General features: G+C 37.7%; 1 protein-coding gene across 1 annotated transcript in view; it reads right to left on the bottom strand.

Annotated features, from left to right (window-relative positions):
• The window catches only part of LOC149080796 (acetylcholine receptor subunit alpha-like 1), a 56,906-nt gene that overhangs the window by 21,548 nt on the left and 19,109 nt on the right, over positions 1–16,249 (bottom strand). Inside the window, exons 3-4 of the mRNA XM_089237475.1 lie at positions 7,990–8,099; positions 4,564–4,744 (exon numbers count right to left, since the gene is read on the bottom strand). Coding sequence (XP_089093601.1) covers positions 4,564–4,744; positions 7,990–8,099 — 291 coding nt within the window. The remainder of the gene's footprint in view (positions 1–4,563; positions 4,745–7,989; positions 8,100–16,249) is intronic.

Below are 16,249 nucleotides of genomic sequence, written 5' to 3'. Positions count from 1 at the left end.
AGATCAGGAAAGTGGCTGGAGTCAATTGGATGGCTAAAGCATCAGGGAGAGTAAAATGGAAAAATTTAGAGACCTTCATCCAGCAGTGGATTGAAAATTGTTGATGATGATAAATATATATGCTCTCCAAAGGTGAAATATTTGATTTGTCACTCTACATGTTATTTGGTAGGGCAATCGAAGGGCTAGGGTTTGAGTCCCCGTAGCTGCGGAGATGAAATTTTTCTAAGTGCATCTTAGTAGGTCTACTGTACATGAAAAGGTAAATAGTCAGAAATGCATCCACAACAGTTCGGGGTTGACTCTGGATGGTACTTTCTTATATCGGGAAGGATCTGCAGTTAAGAACTAATGAATAGCATCAGACAAAATTTCAAAATTAGACATTTGAAGACATCAAAAGGCGATAATAAAGTTCGTCGGAGAAAATAACCAGTAGCAATTGGTGATTTGGGAGTGCAAACAGATTATTACATAAAACTGGTTATGCGTCCTATAAAAATAAATTATTCTAATTTTAGCTTTCATTTTTTTCAACTGCAACTGTGTGTTTAACAACAAGCACGTGGTTAGTGTGGGGAGAAATAACTTTCTTAGCTGCGTTGACGAGATATCTCGTTTAACTTGATGATTCTTTTTTCGACAATCAAGAGATATCTCGCCTCCTGAAGCTTTCTCTTATTTCGGGAATGATGAGCTCAGATATATATATATATATATATATATATATATATATATATATATATATATATATATATATATATATATATGATGTTTGCTTCTTCTCAAAACACGTTTCCTTATTCCCCTTCCCTCTTTCAACCTGATCAACTGCCGGTGGACGGATTTAGCTTTTGCTCAAATTTTGGTAACTTTTGGTAACTTTTGCTCAAAATGGTAACACAAGCAGAGAGAGAGAGACGTTGTTGGTCTATCCTTTTCTTTGGAGTTGTGTAGGGATATGCGTGCAGTATAAGTACAATCCCATGTCTTCAAAAGCCTATTGTGAAAAAAGTTAGTCTTATTTAGTTTATTTTTGGTGGAGCTGTTATGTTGAATTGTCAAAATTCATCATAACATAACATTAACTTAATCTTAAAATAGTTTTAATTGCAGAAAAAAGAAAAGATTATTATATTGAATACATTTTTGCGTTATGTTTTATTTGTACAGCGGAATCTTGCATAATTAATCATTTGATTATACCTATTTTTAATTGTATATATTATGGCACATATAAGAATAATAATAGTGGAAAGGAAAATCTATTCTATAGAAAGTTTAGGCCTTAAGATACAGTTGTACACGGTACTGCTGCCTTGGGGCCCCAGATGAGAAACACGGATCGAATTACAAAGGGTTGTAAGAGAGTGAAAGAGATGGTCATCGAGCCATATAAGGTAAGGTTTGTTTTTCAGGGGGTGTGATTAAGGGTCCTTGGCGAGAAGAATTTCTCCGAAGGTCTTAACGGTCCCCTTAAGATTTTCCCCTTTTTCTTTGTACCTCAATTCCCCCTCTCTCTCCCTTCTCCGCCAACGCTAAATTAAAACGCCGAATAATTCCCTTCAGGACCTGTACTCAGTACATTTTCATATAGTTTGTTATCGCCAAGGGGCCTATTCAACATACCCTCTGGGAAAATTCGCTAGGAGTCTCTTGAGATAATTGCTACGCTACTGGCAGAGGAGAATTTTTCTCTCGCTTGTAATTGAAGCTTGCGTCAAATATGTAAACTCTCGATACTTTTCATACTATGAGCGAGTTGTATGTTCGCTCGCTGATAATTCGAATTATAAATGTGCTAATTTGATTATTTTTAAATACCGGAAATGTAGGTTGTACACGTTATCGCTTTCCGGTGTCGCGAAAACATAGTATGATGTGAAATATCGTAAAATAGTGAAATGTGTACATTGCAGAGCGACCACATGACAGCTGACAGCTTCCCGAGGGTTCGTCTACGGGCCAGCACACTGGCTTCTAATAGAGACCCACCACGAATTCACTGTGAACGACCACCGGCGTAAAGACAGAGGGCTTCTTACAAATGTGGAATTAATTTCCCGCTCAGCTGCCATCTCACCATACATTCACTCCAAATTCGTCTATCGACTGGTCACCGTCTTCATTATGGATAAACCTACCTCCATGTTCACCTCTTCGAGCTTCAACCGTAGTCCGCATAAATAGACACGGAATCTTCTTCTGCGGGTCGTCATCTCTTCGGTCATTAGAACAAATAGGGATTGATTGCTCACCCGTTAACGACGGACTATTACAGAACGATAATATGTAAGTTTTTATTTAAATCATTGTAAGGCGATGTTTTTTTTTTGTCTCGGAAAATCTAACCTTCATTTGGTAGATGTTTACATTTACAAATACAAATACAAATACAAATACAACGCCACAACAGGCAAATTGCCCAACGAGGTGGCTGACTTAAGAACATCATGGATCCCCGAGCCATTTTTTGGAGGCCCTACCTACTACACCACACATGCACTCCGCCCCCCCGCGGAACCCCCCCAACGAATCGGTACATGCGGGAATGTGCGTGTACGTGTAGTGAAACCTGACGTGAAGTTTATGTTGTTTCTCTGTAATGCTTGTTATGTGTAGTGCTGCCATCTGCCACTAGTTTTTCTAACTATGAGTGAAGTGTTATGATTGAATGATTTATTGTTGTAGGACTGTTGCTCTCTGTGGCGAGACTTTTTAACGGGGAGATCGGCTCGCATTTGCGCCTTGAAGTTGGGAACCACAGAAAACCAACTTCAGCCGACCACCTTTATCTGTATAACCTTTTAATTGTTAAAAGGTAGCTACCTACACCTATTATTTTTTAATTGTTAAAATTAAATATTTTCCTTTTCCTTAAAATTTGACTCTGATTTACTTGTTCACGAAAGTGTTGTGTTGTTTTCTTTCATCTTATGGATTGCTTAACCCCTTGTCTTGGTCCTGTAATATTTAGTCGAACCTGGGTGAAGGGATTCCAATTTTGAATCAAAGTAAAATATAAATTAAAGAAGAAAAGGATCAAGACAGAGCTTTTGCTACAGATACTCGAATTCAGAAATCGAGAAAGCCAAATGAGTCTTGGGATCATCTGGCACTATCAGATTGACCTTCTGGCGTTATTATACCGTATACTCCCGCATTTGCTGACAGGGGAACCAGCAAGGAAGACCATCATACCGAGAAATTCTTGTCGCAGATTTCGGAAAATTCTGAAATGTCTGGACTAAGAAGAATCGATTGAATTGGCTGATTCTAATGTCTGTTCTCTGCATTTTTAGGACGTTTTTGTGTTTTTTCAGGTACGTTTGAGATAGTTCGAATTTCTGGTTGTGTTTGCTACCAGGGATGTTGATTTATTGCAAATTTTGGATGCAAAGCATATTCGTCCGTGTAGATTTGATGATTTAAATGGAGAAATTCAAAGACTGCGGTATAGATTTGTATTGTTTGAGTATGTTTTTAAGATTTGAATAAGTCGAGCAAAAAAACATAATATTGCAATGGAAAAACCACAGAATGCTTCCTTCAATCCCTGAACATAAGAAATAACGTGTAAAACACACAGTATCTGCATTTGGCTATTTGGCTGGTGATAATTATGTGAGTAGATGCTCAATTTTTGTTATACAGTCGAATTCCGTTATAACGAACAGCAAGAGACCAGAGAAATCACTTCGTTATACATTGCATTGTTTTCAAGTAAACTTTTCTGGGGATTAGAAAAGTTTTAGTAGTGTGTGTGTGTGAAACGAGATTGTCGCTATAACGGTACTCGTAAAAACGGGATCCGACTGTAGTTATCAAACTTCTAAGACCAAAACACGTTCGCGCGCGCTACAGTGAAACCCATTATGTATTTATTAATTGATATTGGTGTTCTGAATGTAACATGCGATTCCCTAATTGCACCTCGCTTTTTCGGCATGCTTTGAATGCACCAGACTCCAACAAATATGGTAGTATTTAGACTTCAAAAAGATGGTATCCCCCGATTTTTACAGGCTAATGGAGGGGGGGGGGGCACGGTATCTATTTTACTAAACGTATCTGGTAAACACCGCCGAAAAAAAAATCATTCAATAAATGTTATAGTAATTAAGTTTAGGGGAAAAATAAGTCTTTAAAATCTTGATATGTGTTTGCATCGTAAGTTCATCAACAACCATATCGACGATGAAAGCATTTGGTTGATCATTAGCAACATGACTATCACGTGACATCCACGGAAATGTTTGAAACGCTCCCACGTACACTGGACATCGGTTCCGTTTCCGATAACAAAACCGTCAGCAATAGGCGCTCTGGATAGTTAACGATTTCGCTCCACTTGACCAACGATTGGTCACCGCGGAAATCTCTCTCGGATTACAATTATTCCCTTCCCTTCCTTCATTCCACCTGCGCGATCCATACGTGGTTATTCAGTTTCGGCCGAGTTGGCATTTAGTCGTTTCACATTAATGATCATTTTAAACTTGCTCCCGTCGGTTGTTAATGCCCGTCAAAATGACCCCCCGCACTCGCTTCCCTCCTGCTCACCGTGTATCCGTCATACGTCCACGAGCCGAATTTCATGAAGCAAGTCTGTTCGTCGAAAGGGAAATACTGCACGTCGATTCCGCAAGAACTTTTGTATATGGCGGGAGGCCTCCAGATCACCTGGCCGTCCGAGTGAAGAATCGCCTTGGTCATGATTGTCACCTCGTAGTTACCGTCGGCGCTGCGGAGAGAGAGGAAACGAGATACATAATCATTATGGAGAAGAATCTTCACACGGCTTAGTGGTAAAATAATCGATTAATCAAGCGTGAAGAGGTAGACACTACCACATTATTATTCTCTAATTAATGAGATAATCTTGAGAAAATCAGTGATTTGCGACAGTCACACTCATCTTATATACAGTGAAGGACATTTCAACCCATCTGGATCGATACTGAAATGCGAACATGTTGAAGAATACTCTCAATTAATCTGCATAATAATAATAATAATACAAACTAGAGATCAGTGTCAATTTGCAGAGAACACACAAATAAAAAATGGGGAAAAAATTGTGCATCCAGAGCAGCGTAAGTTCCAGCTGGGGTTAGTTGCACCTTAACTCCTTTCCGTACAAAAGCAAGGTATCTTAGCACAGAGTAGATGATAGAAAAATACAGGGGAAGCGGGAATCACAGAGCCAATATCACCAATTTATTATGATCACGGACACAAAATCCTTAAAAAATTACAATTACAATCTTCAAGTATGTACTAAGCCAATTCAGAGAGCTCGGGAGTGCGTTCTACTGATATGATTGGGATGAAATTTTTACTACAGATAGTTTAAATGTGTGTTGATACGCTTTTCATTTATCAAATAAACCTAGTGCTATAACCCGTAAATAGATGGCGCTGTTGCAGACATGTGAAAATTGAATGTACATACAGTTATTGATGTTTAATGCGTAGCACTAAAACTGTGTGCTCTTTTGTCCTTTCCTTCTTCATTTCAACAATGCGCTCTGATCAAAAGACCATATTTTCCACAGAAAACAGTTGGACATTGTTCAAAATGAGGGGTTGGGGGGGGGGGACAAATTGAGCAGTTACAGTGCTATATATCAAACATTAATATGTACCTTAAAAAATATCCAATATTTATTTGTGCGTTCCAGCGCAACTTATCGACGGATTTAATATTTTTTTTAGATAATTTACAAGCGTATCGCTTGAATTATCTGTAGTAGAAATGTTGTCTCATTTGGAGCCGTAGACCGCCCTCTAGTGCTCTCTGAAGTGGGAAACATATTTCTCGCTAACCCTGTACATGAGAGCTCTCCATCGAGATAGTCCATTGGTATATAACACTAACTGATTAATTTTTTTTCATTACCCCACCATTATCTTTTTTTCTTCTGTTCCTCGCTACTAATAGACGTGTAAAAATAATAATATCACACACACATATGTATATATATATATATATATATATATATATATATATATATGTATACGGAAATATATATATATATATATTTCCGCTACATATTTATTGCCAAAAGCCTGTACATAGAGGGCTTAACTCAATATGTTCTTGATTACAGTATTTATATGATCTGAATATGATCACAGCTCTTGTAGCTCAACTCATATATAAATACAAATGCAACGCCACAACAGACAAAATGCCCAACGAGGTGGCTGATGTAAGTTTATGTTTTTTGGTGTTCCACACAAATATGTAACCTCTCTGGTGCGATCTCTCCCTTTACCGTTATTTAATCGTGTGAGCATTGCTGGGAAACGGCACGGGTTGAATCTTCGTAGAGACCTCCGTGGTGGTCAGTCACCACAGTGTTTTCTGTGGTTTTGGAGAAAAAAATCGATACCAACCGTAGACGTTGATGACTGAATAAAACTGGCAGCAATTTCTTCATTTATTTATGTATCTTATGTGTGCATAGCTATTCGTAATTTGAGAGAATAAAATTTTTCATTCATAGCCATGCCCACTGGGGGGAAATTTGCTTACCTACTTTAGGATCAAGGACCTAATATTGCGTCCAAACGCCAGTGGAATAAATTCAAACAAATCTACCTGTTTTCTTTCCTCTCTCCTCGTCACCACAAACGTTGCTGGAACCGTATAAAAAAAGTAGTTTTTTTTTTCATTTCCATGATGAGGAGTTAAGAACTTCTATTCTAAGGTGAAATAGGTTGTATCAGCACCTGGTTGTACTATGTACATGTGCATAAGACGGAGAAAGAAAACAGGTAGGTGAGGTTGAAAAGAGAAATTTATATACTTCATACCTACTCTCTCTTATCTGTGAGTATTACAGATAAAAGAGAGTATAGCAGTGATTCCCAACGTGGGCGTTGGAATGTTCCAGGGGGGCGGTAGAAGCTACGGGTATAACATAGGATTCTATGGGTTAGATTGCGTTGGGGGAGATGGGAGAAACAATTTCTAAAGAACGGCGCGACGGGATGAAAAAGGTTGGGAATCTATGGAGTATAGAGTGATATACTGTTTTCCTTTCATATGTTTTTTCCCTTTCCTTTTTCTAACATACCATTACGTTAGAATATAGTTTAACAACCTTTTTGTTCTCCATCGCCGTCGTCTTCAGGAATTTTTCTCTCCCATCGCCCCCGAACTCAAGCGAACCCATAGGATCCTATGTTATACCCGTAGTTTCTATCGCCCTCCGGAACATTCCATCGCCCACAAGGGGGCGATATTGCCCACTTTGGGAAACACTGCGTTAGAACAAGGTTATCAAAACATGTTTCGTATTTATCGTCGATTCGCCAAGCAGAAATCATCCGAATATGTCGCCAATCCTTTGTGTGCGAAGCGGTTAAATTGAGCAAGCCACAGATGCTGGCCCTGTTCGGTAACTAAGTATGTATGTAAGTAAGCAATTTTTTCAAAGAAATTGCGTCCTAACCATAACGTGAATGTTAATCTACATTAAATTTGCTCAAAACGCCTTCCGCCTAACGATTTTGTAACCGATATAGTTCATTGCAGAATCGTTTTATGTATTCATCGATTGGTAGAAACAGATTTGTATCGTATCGACTGCGTTTTGCTCACGCTTGAGAAACAGGCGAATATATTTAATGTCATTTTAGTACATACTTGAAGATTGTAATTGTAATTTCTTAAGGATTTTGTACGTGATCGTAATAAATTAGTGATATTGGAAACATTAATAATAATTATTATAATAAAATTAACAAACAAAATCCATGTAATCGCAACCCAAAAATTTTTTTTTGGTTTTCTTCTGGCTGAATTGCATGAAACAAAAACTATCAAAAACTTACAGTGTAATATGTAATTAAGATACGTATGTGCGTAAGTGTCGTTTAAGGAAAACTTTCCATCCTGATCAGTTGCTCTCTAATCGAGAAAAATAATCTTCAACTGAAAATATCGTTGTAACATGGATATAACGAAAAGTTGCATACTTATTGTACAGCACAATGTCAGGCAGCCATATTTGTTCAGCAGGGACGTGCAGTTTGGAGACGCCCCCGTATTCATCCGGGTCCCAGCGCAGTTTGTAATCATTCCATTCCTAGAAGAAAAGATAAGAAAAATAAGAACAAGAGAGAGAAAGAGAAGAACAAGCAATCCCGGACTCGGCCGTCAGAACGTCATTCCGTTGAGCTACACATTACTGCCGCAACGTTGCAACTACTAAGGATCGATACTTAAAAAGAGACTAAAAGCAACGTAAACGGAGAAGGAGATTGGCAAAAGCCCCCCTCTGCCTTCCAGATTCTCCATTCTCCATTGTTCTCTCAAAACAGAGGGTTAAGAGAGGGGAAAGACTGGCCAACACAGAAGCGGCTGTTCCAGGAAAGACAGGGTTGTGTCGGGTAGAGGGTCTCTCCCGGACATAGCAAACGACAAGACTTCGCTGTCCCATCCGGTCCCCCCGGTGTTCCTTAAGGAAAAGGGGGGGGGCGGCAAGCGGGAGCATTCGGGAGATATGGTGGTGATCGGTAAAGGGCGACGGAACGGGACAGGAGAAAGAGAAAGACACAAACACTAAATCAAATTAGTCGGTTGTCTCCAAAAATGGCTTTTAAGAGCAAAAGCCTTGAGTGTATGTGCGCGTTAAACGTTGCAGTAGAGATGCTACAAGGCTGAATCCTCTCTCTCCTTCACCCGCAAGTTTCGGCACCGCACTCCTTAAGTCTTGTTCTAGGTGTCATTAAGGGCTGTTGGAAAAATGCGAAACATTAAAGCCGGGAATTCCGGCTGACGAGAAATCATTTACATACCTGCTTCCCGGGGCAATTAAGTGTCTTCGATCCGAACGATTGGTCTTTAGTTATGGTCATGCAAGCCATTGAGCATCCAATGGGAGTCCGTGATCAAAAATCACCAACACACAACAGCTACCAATTTACTCCTGCGCTATTTACCGGGGCGAACAAGAAGTAGAAGAGACCCGTGACCAAATGGGACGGGATTCGGGTTAAGGTAATATCCATTCAGACATTAAGTCTGTCATATTTATTTTTCCCGGCAATTAATTTTCGTTTTGAGTGATGAAATAGCGGGTATAAAAATAATTCCTGGAAGTTTCCAGCTTCATTTTCCCAGAAGTTTTTGGCAAAATTCCAACCGAATTCGGCGTTCCGAAATTTTGATTCTGATCCTGTAGTTGACAGACAATTTTTCTAACGCGAATTAACAATAAGTAGAGAGAGAGAGAGAGAGAGAGAAGACTTTGGACACGGTCCAGTTCTCTATTTTTCGAAGGATAAAAAAAAAAGATAAGTTTTCAAAATTAGGTTTTCAGTAAGAAAAGGGCACACCAAGTTTTAAATAGATAAATTTTCTCCTCTTATTTCTTCCCACATATATCTCTTTCCTCTTCTTTCAAAGAAGAGTGGATAAAAAATAAGTTAGGGATAATTTAATCATGTGTGCGAATGGTTGGAAGGAGAAGGAGATGATATCTTCAGTTTTCAATTACAGCTAATGGGATTGATGAACTTATTAATGATGTCCGTCGCGTGGAATTCATTCTTTTGCAATTCGAATTTAAAAGGAATTTATATACTTTCATTCGAAAATGTCGGTGGGAGTGAAAGGAATTAGAGAAATCGAATACCTTGCATCTAGTGTTTTGGTATTTTTGCGATCTTGCGAGAGTGGAGATAGATTTTTTTAAATTTATTTCTTCGAGTTTATTTAGTGCTTTGTTTTTGTAATGATTCGACGACAGCATAGAGTCTGCGTTTTCAATTAAGATCTGGTTATAAATTTTCTTCACTGAATTTTTCCCATAGAAAATGATGTTAATGAACTTTACTTAAGAACGTGGAAAAGAGAATAATGCAATTGAAATTTTATTCAATATAACTTCGAACGGAACGAAACAATTCTGAGAATCAGAGCTCATCACACAAAGGTATTTTTTTCCAAAACTTTTTTTTTTTCAACTTAGTTTACTTGAATTCAGTTATTTGGTTATCTATAAGATAAATATTGTGTTCTTGCATCACTATAATTCTGTGGTCAAATGGGAAAAAGTCACAAGTCACTTTTCCGAAAAATTTGAGTTGTTCGCATTTTGGAGTCTCGTTCGTCAAAATTTTGGAAGGTGACAAAATTTCGTCCATCTCTTTCGGTTTATGAGGAAACAACAGAGGCAAATTGATTTTAATCAAAAAGCCACAGTGTCACATTTTGGCAAAGTATTGTTTACAAATTTACCTTCGTGAAATTGTGAAAAAGTGGCGTATAACATTTCGCCATCTGAACACAGAATTTAAATGTACTTTTTTTTTATATTGATAATCAACTTTTTTCATCATTTTCGTATAGTCTTTCCCATATATTTGTTATTGCCAAAGCTCGAAGTTGGCCAATTCACGACGGGGCCAGTCCAGGTGACCCGGCCAATTTCCGGAATTCGGGCTTTCACCGTCCTCTATATATCGATCCCTATATATCAGTCACCAAGATATCGATATTCAGATTCCTTTGATCGTTAGGGTTGCCGTAGCTAACCATAATCATTATGGTTAACTATGACTAATTATAAATGGTCATAATTATCACAAAAAAATAAAGCGAACGTGGTGATAACCCCGAATCATAGGTACCGATATGGGGATGTATCATCATCATCATCAACAACAACAACCATTTTCAATCCACTGCTGGATGAAGGTCTCGTCTAAATTTTCCCATTCTGTTCTGTCTGATGCTTTAGCCATCCAGTTGACTCCTGCCACTTTCCTGATCTCGTCAATCCATCTTGCGTAAGGGACGCCTTCTCCGACGTTTAATACCACGGAGTGTTATACATCCCCACCACGGGGATTAAGGGACTTACGCCTTTCTGAGTTTAATCCCTTCTTCATGGATATTATAAAAACATTTGATTTGCCCCACTATGGGGACGTAGAGGGATCGATATATAGAGACAGGCCAAATTCTGGAAAAAGCCCGAATTTCGGACATTGGCCGGGACAACTGGGTTGGCCCCATTGTGGAAATATATTTTTTAAATTTATTTCTTCGAGTTTATTTAGTGCTTTGTTTTTGTAATGATTCGACGACAGCATAGAATCTGCGTTTTCAATTAAGATCTGGTTATAAATTTTCTTCACTGAATTTGGTCAACTTCGGCTTTGGCAGTAACATATTCATGACCATGATTTTTTGTATTTCATAATCCCATCGATGCGGAGCATTCCACTGTATATGAATCACCGACTTACCAATCGTATCGGATCATTTCAGATTTAGTCGGTAAGCACAGTTGCAAAAACACCATTCGCGATGTCTATTATTCAACTTGAGAACAATAAAAGTATTTTGTATAAAATAAAAGTAAAATTCATCACATTATCAAATGTTTTTATAATACGCATGGAGAGGAGATTAAACTGAGAAGGGTATAAGTCTCTTAATCCTCATTTTGGGGAAAAGAAGGTTTTACTAGAACTGTTGTGATTGGTTCCCATGTGGATAATTGTATGATTCCACAATCGAAAGGTGATTGAAGCTGAGATTTGGCTCATTTTTTTTCAAATATTTAGAACTTGTGGATTACATTTCAGGACTTAGTCAGTCCCATCATATGTACTCCGATGTAGATTGATTTCAATATAGATAAATTCAGTGATTTCTCCGTTTTGTCAGAGAAAGATCATGCTAATTTTTCTTGGACCAAGGATATATTAATTGATAGAAAAAATATTATTCCAGAATTCAGTACATATGCAGTAATTTTTCTTATGAAAATGCAAGCATTGTCATCTTCACTTCCAAAAATGGAAAGTAGGTGTCAGCACCGGCAAGCTCTGCAGTCGTGTGGGTATCGTGCTTGACCATCACCTACTAGAGATAGAAGGCCTCTGCAGTGTTTGCCACAAACGTCATTCAGACTACCTAGCAAGTTTGCCACACAACATCGTATTTCGTTTCTTCTTATTTTGGCGTCGAATATTCCTGATTGCCTCACAAAAGCCGCATAGTGATTGGATGTGGGACATAGAAATCGCCAATGCTGAGCTCGATGATTTCTTTTCCTCACAACATTGATACTGGCACGAGCAGGGAATTTTGTCCCCTGAATATTCTGAGGGGAAAATAGACTACTTATTGACGTCACAGGCAGAGTGCGGAGGCCTTCTATCTCTAGGAGGTGATGGCTGCCTCAGGATTAAGGTTCGAACACCGTTGACGGCACAATGGTGGTCAGCTGAAGTTGGTTTCCTGCCGGTTTCCCAGTTTCGTGTTGCGAATGCGAGCAGATCTCACATCCCCCCCTCCCCAAATTTGGAAAAGTCTAAAACTTTTTTGAATGTTTAGTAAAGTCTGTTTTTTCCCATCTGAGAAAGGAAGTAGGAGGACCTACTTTTCATGTTTACTTCCGAAAATGGAAGACGGATGGATGCACGAACACGAAACCAGCGCAACTCGACAACATAAATACGTTAGGGCCACATATACTCTCAGAGCACACATTCCAGCATGCGCGTATTCGTTAGAAATCCCGCAGAGTACGAGGTGCATGTACGGTTAAGTAGTAGTAGCACCAGTAAAAATTCGAAACAAGAGTAACGGAAAACAGAAATACGTTTGGGCCCATGCATATACACACTCACTCACCAAACACGTTCCGACGTGTAACGGTTAGTTAGAAATTTCGCAAGGGGAACGTGCACAAAGTGCATGTACGATTAACCTTTTAACGGCCAATGTTCCCAATTGGGAACATACTTTTGATTAATTCAAAAAAAATATTTCTCTTCAACGAAAATAGCTGATTTTTTTTCCCTGAACATATAAGGTTCTGAACTTAATTTAGAAAAGACAAAAGTTATTCGATTCAGCTCTTATCATATCAATTTATTATTCTAAAATCACCCATTTTCAAGGGAAATTATCTGTAAGTTTATGTTTTAATTATTAAAATAGTTTTTGTAAACATACATGCATCTCAATTTTTTTTTAATTGTAGAATATTGCCAAGAATGATAAGAAATGCTCAATGAGAGAGAAAAAAAATTTGTTTGAATTCCAGGGAACTTTTCCTACGATTGTTCCCAATTGGGAACATTGGCCACTACTGACTATTCTAAAGTGCAATGCAGGGGAGTGGCATTCCGAAAAAACAATTTATTGCTTTTTCCTTCTCTCTGGTGTGTCTCAAAAGGAAGGAAAAGTATCAAATTTCGCATTCCGATGTTTACATGCAGCACCCCCTTTTTTCTGTGACTGACTTTGCCCTCCCCCCCCCCCCTTCAACCTTCCCTCTACGTTTTGAGTAATTTTGTTGGTACGTTGGTCTTTCAGTTCTCAGTTGATATCTGGTCTTGTGACTTTCTACACTTCTTTTTCCCATCTTTTTTGTTATACTAGTAGCTTATTAGACTGAGTTTGAGAGATTCTGATATATCACATCTCTCTGATGAAGAATTCGAAATGTGCCAGCTACTGCCTGATGAAAATGAGCGGGCTACAGATGAGGAAAATATCGATGACAACATGCTTGGCCCGGTCGTTCCTGCAGATGTTTGTGGATATCTGTGTTTTAAAATCACCACGTAGTTCATTTGTGGGTGAATTTGTAGATCCTATCAACATGCCTTCTACATCAAAATTGCCTTTCAAAGATCAGATAATTACCCAGTCAAAAAATAAGAAAACATCATGTGTCAAGTGCCAAAAGACTAAAATTCATGCAACCGAAGTGGAAAAAAAAGTACTGCATTCGACAAAAATATAAGTGAACCTACTGGAGCAATCAGTCATAAGTTTCCTGAGATAAGTGCAAGCCGACTCGATTGATATTTTTTTTCAAATTTTTACCGCAAGAGTACCTCAGTTACTTGGCTGAGATGACAAATATTTATGTCGCACAACATGGATCGAATTTGAAAATTGAGTGTAAAAAAATCGCAAAGTTTTTTGGATTGGTTTTGCTAAGTGGTATCACAGAATACCAAGTGAAAATGATTACTGGGGTACTTTCAGTAGACACAGCAGTACCGATTGTCCCCACTGTTATGCCGAGAAATAACTTTAGAGACATAAAAAATAACTTCCATTTGATGGATAACTCTTTGTTACAACCCGGTGATAAGTTGGCTATCTATGATGAATTAAATGAAAAATTCACACACATTCGGTTTGGGTTGTTCCATGATAAACTAAGCATCGATGAATCAATAGTACCGTATTACGCTCATCATTCAAGTAAGATGTTTATATGGGGAAAACCGATTCGCTTTGGATTTAAAATTTGGATGATTTGCTCAAACAATGTGGTTTCCCATATAAAATGGAAGTATATGCTAGTAAGCAGTCATCGGAGCCTGTGCCTTTAGGTACCAGAGTTGTAAATAATATTTTCTCTCTCTTTATATTTTTAAATAATATCTTTTAACTTATCAAGGGATCCATACAAAAACCTAAATCCGTATGTATGTATTCTTTTGTGAATTTTAGACCAGCATATCAGCTCATCATAAGCTCTTTATTATAATACAGATATACATGCCTTTTGAGTGTATTCGAGAGAAGTTTATTTCCATCATTTTTAAAATTCTATATGTATATTCTTTAATTTTTAAAATAAATTTATTAAATGATGACGAATTTTGCATCATCCTGTAATAAGATGGCTTCACTGCGAAAATTATGTTTAGTCAGATCCGGCCAATGTTCCCAATTGGGAACATTCAAGAAAACGCATAGGGAAATTTTTTTTCTTCAATTTCTCGATTGATATCTCTTAACTAAAAAATCAGAAGGAGAAATTAACAAAAAAAATAATGAAAATCACTTGGAATCTGAATTCGGCCGGTAAAAGGTTAAGTAGTAGTAGTAATTATTTTTCTCTCCCATCTTCATAACTTCACCACCACACTAGAGGGTATGGAATTCTTTGAATTTTATCAAGTGGTGAAGCATTTAAATTTTTGTACCGTTTTATTCATTACTATAGTAAGATGAAATTCAATCAATCATCGAAAATCCATCTCAAGCATAAATAAACAAAGCTAAAGAACATTTATGATTTATTCTGGACGAATAAGGAGATAGGAAGTATTATAAATGCCACTACATAACCTTCAAAGAAATAGCTAAGATTTCATATATATATAATCGATTCCGGTGACGTTCGTTTCGCAAATATATTTTTATCTTGCCTTTCATGTATCGAACAAACGAGAGATGAAAATCTAAAAGCTGCATAATGTGTCACATGAAAATCTCCGATCGATTCACTAAGCCCTATTCAATACAGTTTTCATTTAAAGGTCATTGGCAGGATTGTTGAATCGACTGAAAAGTGCCATTAAGATTCGGGGGGAAGAAGAAATTAAACGCGATAAAAAGATCATGGGGGGAAAAAAAGAGCAAGGGGGAAAAAAAAGAGACTTTTGGCTCCATTTGGAAGATTCTGGTACAAAGAGAATCTCTCCTCTCAATGTTACAAAGACGTTCACTTCTTACTAAAACATTCTTCTGTTTGCTTATATTTGTTCATTTTCTCTATATCTTTGTGGTAAATATCTTTTATTATTATTTTTTTATGAAGTATTGCTTTGGGTATTTATTCTCGACAGTAGCAGCATCTGGAAGAGAGCAATACAAATACTTCTTTCATGTCTTTATATTTCTTAAAGTAGATAAAAAAGGAAAATATATAATTTATCCTCGCCTAGTTTTCTTCACCAAAAATAGGAACAAGAGTTGACAGAACGAGAAAACACACTGTTCATCTTAATTGAATCTAAACTTTGATACATTTCTTTTCTTTGTGTGCTTTTATCAGTGAGTATTTCTGCTGTATGTATGTATCCTTCACGCCGATAAATAAAGAGAGGCGGGGGGGGGGGGGGAAAGAGGAAAAATGAATTCCAGGACAAAGGGAGGAATTTTTCCTTAGATTAACAAACTTCGATTTATTTTTCAATTTGTGTGGTTTGAGTTGTGATTCTTTCAGAATTTCTACCTTCTTTAAAGCTGGACGAACGCATTTCTATTCATAGGCGTGTGGTGAGTATTGCGTTTCTAATCCTTCTTTAATTCGTTGTTTTCTTAATTCTCGGTTGACTGGCATGCTGTTTATCGATTTTGTCGTTTATTTTATTTGGCAAACATATTTGCTATGACAGTTATTTTTATTTACTCTTTCGATCGCGTCGTTGGGTAATTTGTTGGGTTGTCCGAGTTTGTGTTTGC

Source organism: Pholcus phalangioides, unplaced genomic scaffold (genome assembly GCF_987345545.1).
Source record: "Pholcus phalangioides strain wild (caught in Gottingen) unplaced genomic scaffold, Ppha-v1.0 ptg000010l_1, whole genome shotgun sequence".
NCBI classification, from domain to species: Eukaryota; Metazoa; Arthropoda; class Arachnida; order Araneae; family Pholcidae; genus Pholcus; species Pholcus phalangioides.
Note: the sequence above shows the minus strand (reverse complement) of the source record. Positions and strands in the feature narration are given on the sequence as shown.